Here is a 20,755-nt window from a genome sequence, read left to right on the forward strand (position 1 = left end):
ACCTATGGCCTCCTTCTCCATGCAAGGACTCTTCTGTCTAGAGACCAGTATTTTAGGTCCGTTCTCTTTTGGGCCTTAGGAAAACTAGGGTCTAACCCTTACTTTTTTTTTTCCCTTGATTTTCCTTTCATTGATTGTTCTGAGTCGTGGTAAATAAGTGGTTCTCATTCAAGAGTGATATTGTCCCTAAGGGATATTTGGCAATATCTGGAGTTTTTTTTTTTTTTCTTGGCTGCACTGCGCAGTTTTCAGGATCTTAGTTCCTTGACCAGGGGTCTAGTCCTAACCACTGGACCGCCAGGGAATTCCCTATTTTTTTGCTTTTTTTTTCTTAATTTATTTTTGGCTGCGTTGGGTCTTTGTTGCTGCACGCAACTAGAGAAAGCTAGTTGTGGTGAGTAGGGGCTACTCCTCGTTGTGGTGCACAGGCTTCTCATTGTGGTGGCTTCTGTTGTTGCAGAGCACAGCCTCTAGGCGTGCGGGCTTCTGTAGTTGTGGCATGCAGGCTCTAGAGTGCAGGCTCAGTAGTTGTGGCACACCAGCTTAGTTGCTCCACGGCATGTGGGATATTCCCGGACCAGGGTTCGTACCCTTGTCCCCTGCATTGGCAGGCGGATTCTTAACCACTGCACCACCAGGGAAGCCCTTTTTACTTTTTTGACTGGGATGTAAGAGTGGCGGAAGGTGCTGGCATCTAGTGGATAAGGCCACAGATGCTGCTAAACATCCTACCATGCATAGGGCAGTACCCATCCCCACCTCCAAGAATTATGTGGCCCCAAATTTTAACAGTACCGAGGTTGAAAAACCCTGTGGTAGAATAATAATTTCTATACCTGCAACTAATTGAAAGATGGAGGACAGTCAGATACTGTTCAGGCTTATTAGTGTGGTCCTATCTTGGCTTCATCTTACTCCAGTGTCCCAGGTCACCAGGGCCAGAGGTCCCATAGAATGGTTGTAAGCTAAGACATTGCACTGAATAAAGTGATTTTTTTTTTTCCAGTAGCAATCAGTTTTTTTTTTTTTTGCGGTACACGGGCCTCTCACTGTTGTGGCCTCTCCCATCGCGGAGCACAGGCTCCGGATGTGCAGGCTCAACGGCCATGGCTCACGGGCCTAGCCGCTCCATGGCATGTGGGATCTTCCCGGACCAGGGCACGAACCCGTGTCCCCTGCATCGGCAGGCGGACTCTCAACTACTGCGCCACCAGGGAAGCCCAGCAATCATTTTTTATCTCACACTCAGACCTCTCCTGGAGAAGAATGCAGCTGGGCAGAGCTTTGTGGGGTGCAGGATCCTGCCAATAGATATACCTCTTTTGGGCACAAGATGGGGGCACAAATAAATAAATATTGTGTTCATGAATATGGTATCCACTGCTTTTTCAAAATGTGTACATTTGATACTTAACACTGATTTTCTGTAATCACCCCAGCAGTTATTTACAAATGAAGAATCTGAGGCTGCTTAAAGACAGAGAGTAAATGATAAAGTTAGGATTCAAACATTGGAATCTGCCTGCGTCCAAATCGTGTATTCAACAAGAGGGTTCCTCGTTCCTCAAGTCAACCCAAGACAGGTTTTAATTCTTTGCTCTCATTTCAAGAGAATCTCCCCATGGAGCTGAACCAGTATAAAGGATGCTCTGCCCTCCCAGTTCCCTGTTGTAGGGAGTCCTTGTTTGGGGCCATTTCCTGGTCCAATCCTTAGTCTCTAGATCCAGGAAAGTTCTCTCCTGGACTCTACAGATCTGATTTCCAGCACATGGTGCTCCTGGGGCAATTCAGAGGGCTGAGCCTTGCACAGGGCCCCCTCCTACATGACGTCCTCAGTGCCCTAAGTCAGAGCTCTGGGGATTCATTCAGCCTCATCTAAATCCATAGCCTGATCAACCCTCTCTAGTCAGCTTTTCTACCTGTTCTGCTGATAATGGATCCCTTTGTACCTTCGCGTGGTGAACATGGACCCAGACAGCTCTCGTGGATCTTTTGATGGATAACTATTATTGAGTGCTTGGGCTTCCCTGGTGGCGCAGTGGTTGAGAGTCCACCTGCTGATGCAGGGGTCACGGTTTCGTGCCCCGGTCCGGGAAGATCCCACATGCCGCGGAGCGGCTGGGCCCATGAGCCATGGCCGCTGAGCCTCCACGTCCAGAGCCTGTGCTCCACAACGGGAGAGGCCACAACAGTGAGAGGCCCGCGTACCGCAAAACAAACAAAGAAAAACAATTACTGAGTGCTTATACCAGACACTGTTCTGGTCTCTCTTATGTGTACCATTTAATCCCCACCAGAACTCTTCAGGAAATATATTATGGGGCATAGAGGCACAGAGAAGTTAAATAACTTGCATGAGGTTGCACTCGTAGTGAATGATGGCAATATTAACCCAGGGCCCTCTTAGCCTCTATGTTCTGCCATCCCTCAAAATATGATAAGTGCTATGGAAACGAATGAATAGGAGGATGGTGGTCAGGGTGGGGCTCTCGGAAGAGCTGACAGTTTTGATTTGAAGCCCAACTTGTGAAAAGGAAACAGGTGTGTGAAGATCTGGGGAAGCATGGGCCAGCCAAGGAAGACAGCGAGTAGATTGCTTTGGACCTTTATTCCAGATCAAATGGATTGACAAAGACCAGAATTTCCCTTCTCTTAAAGTAGACACTACAATGATTTTCCTAAAGAAGTTTCTTATTAAGTTTCTTATTATCCTCAGTATAGGTCAGTAGCCAACACCAAAGCAAGAATCAGTAAGTAAAATCTTATGGAGTGAGGGAGGTTGGTATGAGACGGTCCAAGTAATGGTTTTCAGACCAAGACCAGGGAAGAACATGGTCCAGTAGGCATGGAGCTAGAATAACCCGAGAGGGTTAAAAGATGAGCCAGTGTGTAAACTTTTGTTGTCACTTTTGTCCTCTCTCCTCCCCATCTGCATTCCTTGACTTGATTTCTCCTCCCATGATGCTTGTAGGAATCTATATCCTTGAAATAGTTTGTTTTCATGAGAAGTTTTGTTATTGGTTGGCCATTTTTTAAAAAACTTTTTATTGGAGTATAGTTGATTTACAATGTTGTGTTGGTTTCAGGTGTACAGCAAAGTGAATTAGTTATACATATATCCAATCTTTTTTAGATTTTTTTCCTATATAGAGTTGGCCATTCTTTCTTGGTGGACAGTGAACATTCTGGTGTGCTGCTTCAAGTTTGTCTTTGGCTCAGGAATATTTTCTTCTAGTATGTCATAAATGGTATTTCTTTTCTATGTCTTCAGGTAACATATTCAGGAACACCAGTTATCAGCACTTGGGCTCTCTGTTGCCTGCCCTTAACTTCCATTATCTCACTGAGAGTACATTCCTCTAGTGAAAAGTCTCCTCAGAGCCCCCTTCAGTTCCTCAGACTGTAGATGAAGGGATTCAGCATGGGGGTGACTACCGTGTACATCCCCGAGGCTACTGAATCCTTTCTGGAGGGATGGGCTGTTCCGGAAGTGAGGGAGACCCCAAGGCCTGCACCATAGAACAAGGAGATGGCTGAGAGGTGAGACCCACAGGTGGAAAAGACTTTATACTTCCCACCAGTAGATGAAATGCCCATTATGGAGGAGATAAGAATAAGAGAAAAGGATCCCAGTCAGGGGAATAACAGCCAGCAGGCCGGTTACAAAATACAGCAGGATATCATTAACAAGGGCGTCAGAGCAGGTGAGCTTGAGAATCTGAGCAAGTTCACAGAAAAAGTGGGGGATTTCTGCATCTTTGCAGAAGGACACCCTCAAAACCAAGCTTTGCAACAAAGAATATGTCAGGCAGATCAACCAAGAAAGCAAAAGCAGGAGACCACAAAGGCGAGGGTTCATGATGACCATGTAGTATAGGGGGTGACAGATGGCCACGAACCGGTCATAGGCCATCACTGTCAGTGGCAAATTATCTAGCTCAGCAAAGATCATGAAAAAATACATCTGGGTAAGGCAGCCTTCATACGTGATGCCTTTGTTCTGCGTCTGGACGTTCACTAACATCTTGGGGACTGTGGTGGTGCTGAAACAGATGTCAGTGAAGGACAGGTTGGAGAGGAAGAAGTACATGGGGGAGTAGTGGTGGGAGTCTGAGATGATGGCCAGGATGGTGAGCAGGTTCCCTATAACACAGACCAGGTACATGGACAGGAACAGCCCAAAGAGGAGGGGCTGCAGGTCCATATCTTCCGAAAGGCTCAGAAGGATGAATTTTGAAATAGCTGTTTGGTTCCCTGTTTCCATATAACTTATGGAAATTGCCTGGAAAGAGGCAAGAATAATGTTCAAACAATGACAAAACAGGAATGTGCCATACATTTGAAACTCATTCACTTACGAAGTCTTACGTTTTATCTAGCATTTTCTAGACCAAGATCTCCTCAATAATACCCTCCCTTCCCTGCTTCGACCACTACTACCAGGAACACCTCTTTAAAAATGAATGTCCCACACCATGCAGGGGTGTCTTGCATCTTCCCTGACTTATGACTATTCCTTTGCTGTATAATTCCTGCGAAAGTACCAGCCTTGGTAACAACTCCTTTCTGCCTTGCCATTGTGGTCTCTTCAAGTTCCAGGGAAACGTAGAGAGAAAGAGATCATTGGGAGTTGCAGAATTTAATGATGTTTTATTACCCTCATGCCATTTGCCTTGAAATAATATCTTGAAGCAGACCATTCTCTGTCTCAGGTTTGACTCGGAGAAGGATATCGTGCAAAGATTTTATAGATAATTCCTCCATTATCATATAGTAACTTCTCCATTACTCTCCCAATTTGTCCCTCTGTCGTTGTCGTAATGATCAGTGTAGCATAATACACCCCAATTCCAAAGACCAAATCAGAACTCCCACCATACATTCTAATGGTGCCCTGCATGCTCGTGTTGCAGTTCTTTAAATTTCTTTAGGTTGAGAGGACTATGCCTTTTCTGTTTCATGTTAATTTTGTAACCTAAGCACTTAGTACAGTACTTGGTATATAATAGGTGCTCTATAAATATTTGTTGAATGAATGACAGAAATTGTCAGGGTTTGTAGAGGCAATTCCCTATCATAAAATCTTTTTTTTAATTAATTTTTGGCTGCATTGGGTCTTCATTTCTGCACACGGGCTTTCTCTAGTTGCAGCAAGTGGGGGCTGCTCTTCGTTGTGGTGCGTGTTCTTATTGCGGTGGCTTCTCGTTGCAGAGCACAGGCTCTAGGCACGCAGGCTTCAGTAGTTGTGGCACGTGGGCTCAGTAGTTATGGCTCGTGGGCTTAGTTGCTCCACGGCATGTGGGATCTTCCCAGACCAGGGATCGAACCATGTCCCCTGCATTGGCAAGCGGATTCTTAACCACTGCACCACCAGGGAAGTCCCTATCATAAAATCTTTTAACCAAGAACAAAGAGACCACTTATCATGAAGCCTTTTCAATTGAAAATAAAGAGAATGAGAGCCTTCTACCTTTTATGTCCCTCCTTAAAATTAAAAAAAAAGTCTTAATTTCTGTTTGAATATTACGTCTCTACCACAGGAGGGAATTTCTAAACTAAGAGACAGTTATCCTCAATTTCATATACATTTAAGAAAAAGTTCCTTCCTTTGAGTTGAAATGTGTCTTTTTATAACTTACATGGTTTTAGTTCCTCTCTCTGAAGATCATTTCTCTTTGTCGTTATAATATTTAGATATTTGTAGACATCTAAATGATTCTCTGCATCTCCTCATCTTCTATTTATTCCACAATTATTTGAGTGCCTACTGTATGCCAGGCAGTGGGTTAGAACTAAGTATAGAAAGGTAAGAGGCATGGGCTCTGCTTTCCTGTAGCGTCGAGTGTTATGGTAATGTTGCTGCCTTTGACTCCTCTGAGGTAATTATTCTGATTAAGACTCTTATGATCCATCCACCCAAGGAAAGTGATTAGTAGTATTACCTGGTCATACTTAAGGAATATTAACTTAGTTGAAAATTCAAGAAAGTTTGTAAAAGGAGATGAATGAGGACAGGCAACTTTTAAAACAGTGCAATGGACATAAATACAGAAATATCAGTGGGACAGACTGGACAGTCATGAAACAGATATTAGCCAATATGAGAATTTAGTTTGTAATATAGATATATCACAACCCATAAAAGATAAATGATATAATAAATGGTGTTTAGAAAACTAGAAAACATTTGAAAAATACCTCAAAATAAATACCTAATAGAAAAGAGAGTGGCAAAACTGAAATCAGAACACTATTAGAAATGAATACAAATAATGTATTTATATGACTTCGTGAAGTGTTCAAGCTTCCTAAGTAGAAGAGCAGTGAAAGGAATCACAAAGGATTAGATGAGTAGTTTAAAAAACATTCAGTAGGGACTTCCCTGGTGGTCCAGAGGTTAAGAATCCACCTTCCAATGCAGGGGACACGGGTTTGATCCCTGGTCTGGGAACTAAGATCCTGCATGCCATGGGGCAACTAAGCCTGCGTGCCACAACTAGAGGGTAGCCTGTGCACCGCAACGAAAGATCCCGCATGCTGCAATGAAGATCACACATGCTGCAACTAAGACCCGACGCAGCCAAATAAATAAATACATTCAATAAATCATGTGTTTATCAATAATACCAAGTGACATGAGGTAGGGAGGATTTATAAGAAAATATAAAAGTGCAATAACAACATATTAGAAAGCTCGTAAAAACAGTAAGAAAAAAAACAAGTAGAAAAAAATAAAAGGCTAAATACAAGTGTATAAAAACATGAAAAAATGCTCAAGTTCCATAAATATATCAATGAAAACCAAAGTAAAGGAACAATTAGATGCTATTTTTGTAGACTTTAGTTTTAGAGTAGTTTTAGTTTACAGAAAAATTGAGCAGAAAGTGGAGTTCCCATTTATTACTGCTCTCCCTGCTGGACCTTGGTTTTACCTATTATTAACATTTTGCATTGTTGTGATACATTTGTTATCATTAATGAACCATTATTCATACATTATTATTAACTAAAGTCCATAGTTTACTTTAGAGTTAACTCTTGGTGTTGTACTGTTTTATGGGTTTTGTCAAATACATAATATTATTTATCCACCATTATAGTATCCTACAGAGTACCCTAAAAATCCCCTGTGCTCCATGTAATCCTTCCCCTCTCCAACCACCGGCAACCACTGATCTTACTGTCTCTATAGTTTTGCCTTTTCTAGGATGGCATATGGTTTGAATCATGTAACCTTTTAAGACTGATATCTTTTACTTACATATGCATTTACAGTTCTTCCATGTCCTTTGATGGCTTCATAGCTCACTCCCTACTATTCCTAAATAATATTTAATTGTCTGGATGTAACCACAGTTTGTTTACTGAAGAACATCTTGGTTCCTTCCGATTTTGGTCACTTATGAATAAAGCTACATAAAATTTGTGTAAGTTTTTGTGTGGACATAAGTTTACAACTCACTTGGGTCAATACTAGGAACACAACTTCTGGATAATATGGCAAGACTATGTTTCCATTTAAAGAAATAGCAAACAAAACAAAACAAAACCAGCACCAGATTTAATGAGACTATCAAATGTTGGTCATAATAAGTGAAATGGCATGACTGTGTTTGAAAAGACACCTTTCGGCTAAGCTATTCTAGAGATCAAGTTAGTAAGTATTTGGAACCCTGCAAATGTATATATACACTGGGAGCCCTCTATTTTAATTCTAAGAAAATAGGTTATTAGATTGGTCCCAAAAGATTTAGGTATGAGACTGTTGCAACATTACTTCTTAAGTTATGGTACTTTTATTTTATTGAACAGAATGGATGAATGAATGATTTTCTTTTTGGCCATGCCGTGTGGCATGTGGGATCTTAGTTCCCCAACCAGGAATCGAACCCATGCCCCCTGCATTGGGAGTGTGGAGTCTTAACCACTAGACCACCAGGGACGTCCATTATGGTATTTTAGAATGTACTGTGGAGTATTGCTGTTACCGTACAGGCATACCCTTCACTTTACTGTGCTTCACAGATACTGCATTTTTTACAAATTGTCAACTAAGTCTATTGATGCCGTATTACCAACAACATTTGCTCACTTCATGTCTCTGTTACATTTTGATAATTCTCACAATGTCTCAAACTTTTTCTTTATTATACTTGTTATATTATACTTTACTTATGTTATACTTGTTTATTATCAGTGATCTTTGATGTTACTACTATTACTCACTGAAGGCTCAGATGACGGTTAGCACATTTTAGCAATAAAGTATTTTTTAATTAAGGTTATACACACTGTTATTTTAGACATAATGCTATTGCACACTTAATATACTACAGTCTAATGTAAACAACTTACATGCACTGGGAAACCAAAAAAAATTCGTGTGACTCACTATTGTGCTATTCGCTTTGTTGTGGTGGTCTGGAACCAAACTCACAATATCTCAGGGGTCAGCCTTGTATAATGTTTATAGAACATTACTGTTAGAGTACAGATCTTTCTTGACTTATAAAGGGGTTATGTCCTGATAAACCCATTGTAAATTGAAAATATCATTAAGTTGAAAACGTATTTAATGCACCTAACCTACCCAACATCATAGCTTAGCCCCTACCTTAAACGTGCTCGGAACACTTACATTAGCCTACAGTTGGGCAAAATCATCTAACACAAAACCCATTTTTAAATTGAAGTATAGTTAATTTACAATGTTGTGTTAGTTTCAAGTGTACAGCCAAGTGATTCAGTTATATCTATATGTAAAGAATATATTCTTTTCCATTAGAGGATATTACAAGATATTGAGTATAGTTCCCACAAAGCCTGTTTTATAATAAAATGTTGACTCACTCATGCAATTTATGGAATACTGTACTGGAAGTGAACAACAGAATGGTTGTAAGTGCATCGTCGGTTGTTTACTCTCCTGATTGCTCTGGCTGACTGGGAGCTGCGGTGGCTGCCCCTGTCCAGCATCATGAGACTACTGAATGCTAATCGCTTTCACTTCATTATAAAGTCAAAAATAGTAAAGTTAAACCACTGTAAGTCAGGGACTATCTGAATACTGTTTGGAGTATTGCTGTTAGCGTATAATGTTTATAGAGTGGAGATTTTTGAACAAACAAAATGGGACGGTTGAGAACACTAACATGACAAAGAGTCCATGTTATAATCGTAAGTGGGGAGAATAGGACAGAAAGCCATTCATTTAGAACAATAGCAATTTGGAGATGAACTCTGTGACTAGAAAGAAATTCACCAGAATGTCCACATTGATTATATCTATGGGATTATGGGTGCCTACTTTCTTTGGATTTTTTTTCTTCCTATTATACATTTTTTAAAAATTATTTTATTTTTTGGCTGCCCCACATGGCATGCTGGATCTTAGTTCTGCAACCAGGGATTGAACCCACGCTCCCTGCAGTGGAAGCACAGAGTCTTAACCACTGGACTACCAGGGAAGTCCCTACATTTTCTTGATTTTCCACAATGAGAATATATTATTGATACTTTGTGATCAGAAAAAGTTATTTATAGAGAACCATATTCATATCTTGGAACAAATTTCAGGATGGTCTTTCCATTCTCCCTGTTCCCATGGGGTAGGTCAGGTATAGCCCCCTTAACAAAGATAATTTATCATAAGCCATTATTCTAGGCTGAGAGGGAATAGTGGTTGGAAGAGGAAAGAAAAGGGAAAGCAGGAGTAAAATAAAAATATAAAGATGAAAATAAGGTGAAGGGACTTCCCTGGTGGCACAATGGTTAAGAATCCGACTGCCAACGCAGGAGACACGGGTTTGTGCCCTGGTCCGGGAAGATCCCACATGCTGTGAAGCAGCTAAGCTCGTGCACCACAACTACTGAGCCTGCGCTCTAGAGCTTGCAAGCCACAACTACTGAGCCCACGTGCCACAACTACTGAAGGCTGCACGCCCAGAGCCCGTGTTCCGCAACAAGAGAAGCCACTGCAATGAGAAGCCCATACACCACAACGAAGAGTAGCCCCTGCTCGCCGCAACTAGAGAAAGCCCGTGCACAGCAACGAAGACCCAACGCAGCCAAAAATAAATAAATGTTTTTAAAAAAAGAAAAGATGAAGAAACCATATAATAAGTCAGGATTCTCCAGAGCAACAGAACCAGCAGGGGATGTGTGTGTGTCTGTGTGTGTGTTAAAGAGATTATTATAAGGAATTAACTCACACAATTATGGAGGCTGACAAGTCCCAAGGTCTGCAGTTGGCAGGCTAGAGACCCAGGAGAACTAAGGTATAGTTGTCTGAGCCCAAAAGCCTAGGAACCAGGAGAGCTGATGGTATAGTTCCAGTCTGAAAGCTGGCAGGTTTGAGACCCAGGAAGATATTTTAGTTCCAGCCTGAAAGCTGGGAAAAAAAAAAGAAAAGAAGTTACAGGCTGAAGGCCATCAGGGAGAAGGAATTCTCTCTTACTCAGCCTTTTTGTTCTATTCATGCCTTCAACTGATCAGATGAGGCCCACCCACATTAGGGAGGGCAATCTGCTTTCCTCAGTTTACAGATTCAAATGCTAATCTCATCCAGAAACATCATGGACACACCCTGAATAATGTTTGACCAAATGTTTACCATCACAGAATTGTATAGGTTATAATTGGTGTGTTCATTTCAAAGGTAACAGCCTGCAGAACTAAAAGATCTCCACCTGGCTGCAATGATAATGAGGGATTGCAAACTGGGTAACATCCAGTAATGGGAGGCAGACATTGCTGATGACTCTAGCAGAGAATTGGAGATATTTGCTTTGATTTTGAATACTTGGTGGTGGTGGTAGTGATATGTATACAGCATACAGAATAAAAGATCTGTATGGGAGGAATATAATCAGACTACGTGACAGATGCAGGTTTATTGCTTCAGGACTCCATGGATCATAGGCAGACAAGCGAGAGGAACTTTGTCAGTGGGAACATCTGAGACTCAGACATGCAGTAGGATATGAAGCCAGGACTGAGTGAGGAAGGCTATTGCTACAATACTGATTAATAAAGCACGTGGACATACGAAGATTGCTGTTTAGGGAGAGTCTGACTGCCTTTGGTATCCAGATGTCAACAGAAACGGCCACTGGACACTTTGTTCACTCACCAGTGCTGCTTTAATTCAGGTCCGCATAACCTCTCCACTGGGCTGCAGACTGGCATCCTTCTAAGTTCATCCTGCAGGGGATGTCAGAATAGTTCAGTGTCATCATTGTATGCATTTAAAAAATCATTCAGTGGCTCTATATCCTCCAGGAGAAAGCCCAAATCCCAATGTCCTCCACGATCTGGTCCCTGTCTTATTACTCCAGGTTTGTCTTCCACACTCCCACCCTCATCATGTATTCCAATCCATCCTTTGAATTAAGGGGAAAATTACCCAAAACTTTTCAGTAAGGCAAAAGGATGCCTACATTTCTTTTCAATATCATGCTGAAGTATTGTCTGATAGGCCTGCCTACTTCTCTCATTTTGGGGGCAATTGTTCCTTTGTTCCGTACCTAGACTCTGTGAAGTTAGTGTTAACTCATAGGAGATTAATAAGTTGCAAGCAGTTTCTGTCCAGTGGAATGCAAATTATTTCTGTTCATCTAAAAATATTACCCCAAAGGTTATGTTTTATTGCCCTGTGAGACTTCTCTATCTGATAGAAAAGATAACTCCAAGGGCTAAGGTTTTATTTTTCTGTATTTTTGTATCTAACTTGAAAAACTAAATCCATCATTCCTGACAAAATAAATCCTGTTCCTCAAATGCTCTGCAAACTAGCTTTACTCACCTGGCTCCTTCATTAATAAATGTCCTTGACGTACGCTCACTATATATTTGTAGGAGAGTCACATTTTTATCTATTGGAATATAATACTTTGACATTAGATACTCAACTACTCGACATCTTATAATTCTAGGAACATCCTGTACAATTTCATAGCTCTGGACCTTTGCACTTACCAGTCGCTCTCACTGGATGAGTCCTCTCTCACCTGGAAAAGTCCTATGCCCCCTTCCATACTCGGTCCTGAAATCTTCATTGCCATCCCCAGGCAGTGATGAACACACTCTCTTTGGACCTCCCCATACCTTGTGGAAACTGGACCACACCTGGGACAAGCTATCACACTGCATGCACGTGTTTCATTTCTTGGTTTTGCATCCTCCCAGGAGAGCAATACATTATACTTCCCTCTTTATGTGCAGTACCTAGCTCAGTGTTAGGCATAGGGGAGAAGCTCTGTAGATGGAGAAATGTCCCCCTGAAGAAAAAAATGGGGGGAAGGATATTCAAGTGGGTGTAGAGTGGGTTATGAGGGGGAAGCCCAGAATTGAGGGACAACGAAAGGAGAGCTGACCTAGAGATAGAGGTAAAAGAAGATAAGAGTGTAGACTGGGGCTTGGAGAGCCCTTTCCAGGGCTGGGGACTTTTTCTTGGTTTTGGTGGGCTTTTCTTCCCCCTACATCCCTGCCTTTATGCCAGGAAAGCATGCAAGGAAAAGATTTGCCTCCTTACCTCTTTGCCACAGCAGTTTCTAAGCAACACGAGGTCCTCACAATGGAATTTCTGAAGGTCTGGGCTCTATGATCTTTGCTTCTCCCGATGGAGGACAAATGACAGAGATCAGAGACAAAGAGCTGAGTCTGGGACTCAGGGCCAGACTGATACCTGGTGTGGCACAAGGGCGTTTCCTCCTGGTATGGGATAGGTGAGCCAGAGGAGAAGAAAATAAGAGGATTATCTGGGGCTGAATCCCCTCACTTCCCATTAAATAATTTGCTGTTTTGACTGTTTCAAGAGAGTTTCCCCCTCGAGGGTCAGGGGAGTGATCTGCTCTGCCACGTCTACCCACTGGGAGCAGCGTTGGAGCCACCTGTGGGATCTGCCCTCACCTCATCTCCACATCCTCCAGCCCCACACCTCAGCCCTCATTACGCCCTTTTCTTCCTAAACCACTTCTTCTCCTCTTGGTTGTGGCCTCCAGGGTACCCAGCTTCCCTTAGGGAACATCTTACTGCATCTCCATTTTTTTTACAAGTCTAGATTAAGAAATATCTTTTGTCAAGTCTTGCTCTAGATCCCTGGGACACCTGTGGACCTTGCTTTGGAACAAATATCAAAGCAGTGGAGAGGAGGGCAAGCTCTCCAAAGAGTCACCTGAGTGACAAGGCAATGCCCAGGACCTAATGGGCATGAGGTACCTTGACCGTGAGTGTTGGAATGAGCCTGAGGTCAGGAGTACCTGAATGATGGGGATGTCAGGACCTTCACAGAGCCCTTTGCTAATCTGCTTTGCAGTCAGCCTAGCAGATGTCCCCTTGTTCATTCAACATGTAAGCCCTTTTTGAGCACCTTACATTTTTGATCGAGTGATAAACAGGTCAGATAAGGACCCTCCCCTCATGGGATTTCCTTCTAGTTGTGGGTGAGGTTATGCAAAGGGACAAAGGATAAATAAACAGGTAAAGATAATGATGCATATGATTAAAATAAAATAGGGCTATGTGCTGGAGCAAGCCTGGGGGCTTCTCAGAGGAGGTGACATTTGGATATAAGACAGAAATGTTGAGAAAAGGCCAACCAAGCAGAAGGGGAGTGGAAAAGTATACCTCACACTCGTGGGAGAGGAAATCACGCATGCAAAGGCCCTGAAGCAGGAACTGGTTTGACATATTTGGATCACAGGCCCGTGTTTCAGAAGGCAACGTGGAAAATAGTGTGAGATGGGTGTGGTCAAAACTCAGGGTCCTGGTCATTCAGGGCTTTATAGACCCATGTGAGGAATTAGGGTTTTAATGTAAGAGAGATGGGAAGCCACTGGAAGGCTTTGTAGCAAAAATGATGTGATGTGATGTCCTTTTCTGATTTCTAAGTTTGCTCTAGCTGCTGTGTTGAGATTGGGCTGTAAGCGGGCCAGACTGTAGAAGCCATGGTGGGCTTCTAGGTCCATTCCTAGATGTGGCCGGAGTGGGAGAACGGGAACAGCTCCCTGGGCTTAAAAGGATCTTTTCATTGTTGATTCCTGACTTAATGGCATTGTGATTAGAAAATGTTCCTTATGATACTGCTGCTTTTTTCTTTTTCTTTTGATTTTTTTATTTTTGGCTGTGTTGTGTCTTTGTTGCTGCGCACAGGCTTTCTCTAGTTGTGGCGAGCAGGGGCTATACTTCATTGTGGTGTGCTGGCTTCTTGCTGTGGCTTCTCTTGGTGTGGAGTCCGGTCTCTAGGGGTGGGAGCTTCATTAGTTGTGGCACGCAGGCTCGGTAGCTGTGGCGCACAAGATTCATTGCTCCGCGGCATGTGAGATCTTCCCGGACCAGGGCTTGAAACCATGTCCCCTGCATTGGCAGGCGGATTCTTAACCAATACGCCACTAGGGAAGTCCCAGTACAGCTTCTTTGGTACTTGTTGAGATTTGCTTTCTCCCTGGTATATGATCAGTCTTCCTACCTTTGCACGTACGCTCCAGAAGCACAGGCAGCCCCCTAGTTCCATGTGTGTCCCCTTGATCACGCTCAGCAGCTGTTCATCGAGGCTTCTGTGAATTTGCTCATCTCTATAAGACTCGTTGGTTACGACACGCAGGACATTCAGGCATCTTGTCCCTCTCAGGTTCCATCGGTTTTCGTGTCTGTCTTTTGAGGCTGTGAGAGGAACACAGTCTGGGTCCTATCCCTTCCCCTGGAACCGCGTCTCCAGACAGCGTGTCCCTGATGCTGTCAGCCCCCAAGGCTGCCCCCAGATTCCCCACCAGCACAGCCTCCTCCAACCCTACCACACTCCCGTCCTCACACATAGTTAGGAGTGTTGCTCATAACTGCTTTTAGAGAGAACTTATTTCATTTCACTTACAATCATTGCATGGTGTTCACCTTGCTTTTCCTTTTCTTTGTACTATGAACACATGAGCTCTACCCTTGGAACATTTGAAGTACACAGCGCAGTGTTGTTAACCACAGGTGCCTCTAGAACTGATGTTTTCCAGTCATACACACGTCTTTATTTTTAGTTTGAACTTTCTTTTTTATTGATATATAGTTGATTCACAATATTATATTCATTTCAGGTGTACAGCATAGTGATTCACAATTTTTAAAAGTTACCTGTCACGCATTTTTTGTTTTGTTTTGTTTTGTTTTGCGGTACGCGGGCCTCTCACTGTTGTGGCCTCTCCCGCTGCGGAGCACAGGCTTCGGACGCGCAGGCCCAGCGGCCATGGCTCACGGGCCCAGCCGCTCTGCGGCACGTGGGATCCTCCCGGACCGGGGCACGAACCCGTGTCCCCTGCATCGGCAGGCGGACTCTCAACCACTGAGCCACCAGGGAAGCCCATGTCACGCATTTTTAAACTTATTTTCATTCTGGAGCTTCTGCTATGTGTCCAGGAGCTGTGCAGGGCACAGAGACTAGAACAGATGCCACCCTGCCCACGTGAACTTCAGGAAACAGTGGGAATCAGTAAAATGTTTTCAGGTGCTTCACTGTGTTAAGTGCTCAAGAGAAAACTGGAGCAGGGGAGTGGGGGCAGGTCAAGTGGGCGGGGCTCTCCGTCCTTCCCTCCAGGGAGGAGGATTAGACGCCCAGGGGTGGGACAGGATGGACGGGGGCGTGGCTTGTGGGGTCTCCAGGCCAGGGTGGCTGCTGTGCTGGGGCCAGGATTCAAGGGCTGGAAGCAGGAGAGGGCCGGTTGAGCAGGGTCAGGGCCCTGGGGGTGCCGGCCCTCGTCCCTGCCCCTGGGGAGTGAGGGCCTGGGCTGTCGCTGCCCGTCCCGTCCCTGTGGGTCGGGGGCTGCGCAGGGGGAGGGCTGTGGGCGCAGAACCGGCCAAGTCCACAGTCATTTACAATTCTGTCTTGTTTCCTGTCCTCTAGGCCCCACCTGACACACTGACTGCGGGGCAGAAGCTGACAGCGAGTGGTGGGTTCACGTCTCCGGTCCCCAGCCACCTCGACCGCTGGGACTGGTCAGGGGCGCCTGGTACGGAGGGTCCACCCAGTCCCGCTGGCTTGGGCTCCGGCCCTTCCTGTCATGAGGACGGAAGGCAGGGGTGACGGATGGGAAAGTCTGCTGATTCCTGCCCTTCTGGGCAGTCCTGGAGCCCGTGCCCCCGCCCCTCAGTCTGTACCCCCAGCCACTCCTAGACGGAGTTGGGGTGCAAATCTGGGGAGCACCCATCTGCTCCAGCTCCTCTGGGTGCAGAGGAGGAGTGGGACGCCCCCCACCCCACCCCAGGCACGCACAGGCCTCCTCGGGAGCCAGAGCTGGAGGGGGACACCTGCGCCAGGTGACGTGGTGGAACCAGGCCGACAGCACAGGGAGGCTGGTGTGATGCCCACGCAGGGCCTTATTCACGTTGCTCTGCTTTAGTGGGGTCTTAGTTCTGAGAGGTTACAGACCCCCGAGGGCCCTCCTTGCAGGAACTTGACCACGTGCCCAGCCTGCCGACCCCTCCCCACGACCGGGGCGCGGGGGTGGGGGGGAGTCAGAGACCACACGGGGTGCCGTGCCCTGAGGACGTGCGCGACCTGAGTCGACGACATGGAGGAGCCCCAAGATGTCGTGCCAGCTGTTTCTGGGCTTAGAGGAGCTGATTCGAAAGTTCACATGCAGAGCAACTAAGCGAGAACTGCTGGGAAAACCCTGTAAACGCGTGAAAGAGGGACTAGGCACGCCAGCTACAAGACATAGATAAAGGTTACACTAATGCTACCGTAATTACCAAAAGCCTTTCTAAGTCAGACAAAATCCTAGATTCCACTTTAAAAAGTGGCTGATTCAACCACATGAAAATCAAGTATCTGCATGGGGGAAAATCCCTAATCAAACTCAAAGAAACTATGAAACTGGGGAAAAATATTTACAGTTCTAATGCCCTTAATGGGTGAGGACTTTCTACAAATCAATTTCTTACAAGGCAAAAATATGAGAAATGATAAGGGAGAGTTCACAAAAAAAAGGAAGGAATGGTATAATATGCTTTTTCACCTCGCTCCTAAGAGATGTGCACATTGGCACCAAATCAATGTCACCGTGTCTGTCTCATCTCAGCAGCGAGGTCACAGCTATGAGGGAAGGTCGAGGAATCTCAGAGGGTTCTGGTTGGGGGTCATCAGGTACCATGAACACACTGTTAAAGCTAAGAGCGTGGAGGTGACAGACAGCATCCTCTACAGGTGGGAAGAGCATGAGCTTGGAGCCCTCCGTTGGCCCTTGTGCATTTGCCAGATCAGAAAAACATCAGAAACTCATGAGTTCCATGAGTAAGGAACTTTAATAAAAGCATGATGGAAAGCAGCGACAAGTACAACCGTATCTAAAGGTAAAACTGTCATTCTGCAAAAGACACAGTTAAGAGAATGAAAAAGCTACAGACTGGGAGAAAAGATTTGCTAATCGTATACCTAATGAAAGACTCGTGCAGAATAAGAAGCAAAGTGCTGGCGAGGACGTGGAGCAACAGGAACTCCCGTCCAGCACCGGTGGGGATGCATATGGCGCAGCCACCGTGGGAGACAGCTTGACCTTTTCTTACAAAACCGCACACATGTGCTCACCATGTGCTCAGCAATCATGCTCCTTCGGATTTACCCAAAGGACTTGAAAACATACATCCACGTAAAACCTGCATGCAATCTTCACTGCTCTGCTCATGATCGTTAACAACTGGAAGCAACCAAGATGATCTTCAAAGAGGGAATGGAAAAACCGTGGGATTCCATGAAACGGACTACGATTCAGGGACACAAGGGAACCAGCTATTGATTCACTCAAAGCACGGGTGAGTCTTAGACTTGTTTTGCTAAATGAAAGAATCCAGACCCACGTATGACTCCATTCACAGGACGTTCTGGAAAAGGCGCAACCCTGGGAGGATAAGGAGCAGTGGCTGCCGGGGCTGCGAGGCTGGGGGCTGACGCTGGAGCGCGGATGCGGCGGCCCCACCCTTGTGTGAAAACCCACGGGCCGTGCATCCCAGAGACTGAGCTGTTCTGTGTGCAAACTGAAAAAATAAAGAAAGTCAAAGCTCGTCACACGGTATACCTGGGATCTATGCGTTTCCTTACATGTACACTTTACCCCTGAAAAATGTTTCACACTGAGGTGTCCTGAAGAGTTCACTGCTTTTTTGCCTTATTTCTTAAACACACCTGTTTTGTCATGAGGGTTTGTCAGACAATATGAAACTAAGAGCATCAGCATGAAACAAGCACCCCTGTGTCCCCTTCCCCAGGCAGAAAGCCCGTTCCACGTGCTGGCAGCCTACTCCGTGTATGACACCGTGAGTATCCCCGCGCCCAGGCCCTGCCCCTTCCAGGGTGTTCTACGCGATGGTCAGGATGCAGGCGCACAGGGTCACAGAGATGATGTAGGGGGCTCCCCAATCTTAGACTGAGACAGAAAGGCTGGGGTGCAGACTCCACTTTCCAGGACAGAAACAGAGCCTAACTCCTCGGTTGAGCGAGACCCACACTTGATGCATTTAAACTTATATGGGGCTGTATGTCAGTGATCTCATAAAACTAAGAAATATTTATTTAAAAGATAAAAAATAAAAATGTAAAAAATGACCAATGAAAGAGGACAACCAACAGTTGTTTTTCCTTTAGAAGTCTTTATTAAATCATAAGTGTACAATAGCTTCTTAAGTCTACACAGACACTTCAGTTTTTTAAAGGAATACATTGTAACATTATGTCTCATTACACCATGGTCCTGGATAACAGCTTTTCAAAACTTTGTGAGAAAATTCTTGAAAATTGTTTCATATGTCACCCGACACATATTTCAACATTATCAAAGACGGTATGCTTCTACACTCTTACAAATACCAGTAGAAAGAAACAATTAGAAAGCTAAGAAACTGTCTCAGAAGCATTTTTTTCCACAATCTTTCCTCCATAGTAAGGTAATGTTCTTAAATAATCCAACCCGTTCACAAATGGCTCTCCGCATCTGCTCCGATGTCTTCTGCCGTATCACTGCATATTTCTGCATGACTGAGGGAAGAGTTTCCATGACCTGAAGATGTTCTGCTGCCTCTGGGCTTTCACGCTTGCCCACAGCAAATAGAAGCTCAGTATCGGATGGTCCCTCCATAACGCCCACTTCCTCCACTGCCTCCTGGACCATACTTTCCTCCATGGTGTAATCCTTGTTCCTGCAGCCAAAGTTTCCACCCTTTGCTAAGCTTAGTTAGAAGGTTGCTGGTTATGATTTCTGAAAATCATTGTCATTTCCACTTGCACACTTTCCTCCTCCATAGATGCCATACCAACCCCCGGAGCCTCCACCCTGGTTGCCAGATCCAGGTCCTCCACCGCACCTACTAGAGCCCACCGACCACTCCTGAATCCATCAGATCGTCCTCCAAATTTCCTTCCTCGTCCTGGCCCTGCTCCAGCATTTCTACCACCATCAGGAGAGTCTCCAAAACCAACGTTGCCTCCTCTTCCACCTCTAGAACTGTGGATTTCCTGCATTTTAGGTCAAGACAAGGCCTTTCTTATTTCTGCATGATGACCATTGATGCTATGGCCTTTCTGCAACACAAGCTTACCCACAGGATCATGGTCATCAAAAGTAACAAATCCAAAGCCTCTTTTCTTTCCAGACTCCCTATCAGTAATTATCTCAATGGCATCGATTTTTCCATATTTCTCAAAGTAATCTCTAAGATGATGCTCCTCAGTATCTCCTTCAATTCCACCAACAAACAGCTTCTTCACGGTGACAAGAGCCCCCTGCTTTCCATAGTCCTCTCTTGGGACAGCACGTTTGGGGGCAACCGTTTTCCCATCAATGGAATGAGGTCTGGCAGCCATGGCAACATCCACCTCAGCCATGTATGAAAACGTGACAAAACCAAATCTTCCTGGTTTTTGGCTGGCAGGATGCCTTATTAACACACAGTCTGTAAGGTTTCCCCGTTGCTTGTAGTAGTTCCTCAGACTTTCTTCCGTGGTTTCAGAGCTTAAGCCACCGATAAAGAGTTTACAGAATTGTTCCTTTTCTTTCTTATTCCTCTCCAAAGGAACCGATGTTGAAGCTCTCTTCATCGCAGGCTTACTCGCTTGAGCCATTTTCTCGAAGCTGAGGGGGATGAGGGAGACCTCCGAAGACTATCATGAACCGGAGGGTCCCAGCCCTGCGCTGAGAACAGAACCTCTGCTGCTCCAGCAACAACACCTGTAGGAGCACCTCCACCGGGGACCTGGTGATGCTGCTACTGCTCTGGAGCCGCTGCCACCCTTGAACCAATCTTGAGCAACTTTCCGTTTTTCTGCAAAACGTCATTTTGAACCGAGTGACCTTTCCTGATCCAGTAATCAAACTTCTTATTACATTTCCTCTACATTGATTTTTTCCGAACTTTTAATTTTCTCTGCTTTGTTATCTATTTTTGATACAGTTTTCCTCACTAAATTGGATATTCAATGAAGAGATCACTAATGTGGACTTTAAAGTTTTACACCAAAATGCTTACCTATTGCTTTGCCCTTACAATGAGTTCAGATATCTTTTTTGAAAGAAACTATTCAGACTACAAAAAGGATTTTTCTAAATTTTACAAATAAATTCACTTAACTACAATCATGTAGTGATATAATCTCTTTTGTGGTAGACTGCAATCAATTGTCATTAGGATTCCAAATCCTTTCTCTGTCTAATCCATAAGACTCTATAATCTAAATAATATGTTTAAAATTTACATTTATCAGTACACCTTTCCTCTTAAGTCT

The 20,755-nt window shown here is 44.5% G+C and overlaps 1 protein-coding gene and 1 pseudogene across 1 annotated transcript; both read right to left on the minus strand.

Annotated features, from left to right (window-relative positions):
• Positions 1-2,214: 2,214 nt before the first annotated feature.
• On the minus strand, positions 2,215-8,441 carry LOC114893320 (olfactory receptor 7D2-like). The gene is given in 2 exon segments (XM_029219041.1): positions 2,215-3,613; positions 3,615-8,441. Coding segments are annotated over 2 exon segments (951 nt in total). The 5' UTR covers positions 4,340-8,441; the 3' UTR covers positions 2,215-3,387.
• Positions 8,442-19,089: 10,648 nt separating this feature from the next.
• LOC114893433 lies at positions 19,090-20,071 on the minus strand (annotated as a pseudogene).
• Positions 20,072-20,755: the final 684 nt, after the last annotated feature.

Source organism: Monodon monoceros, unplaced genomic scaffold, assembly GCF_005190385.1.
Source record: "Monodon monoceros isolate NGI ecotype Baffin Bay Population unplaced genomic scaffold, NGI_Narwhal_1 Super_Scaffold_12, whole genome shotgun sequence".
NCBI lineage: Eukaryota > Metazoa > Chordata > Mammalia > Artiodactyla > Monodontidae > Monodon > Monodon monoceros.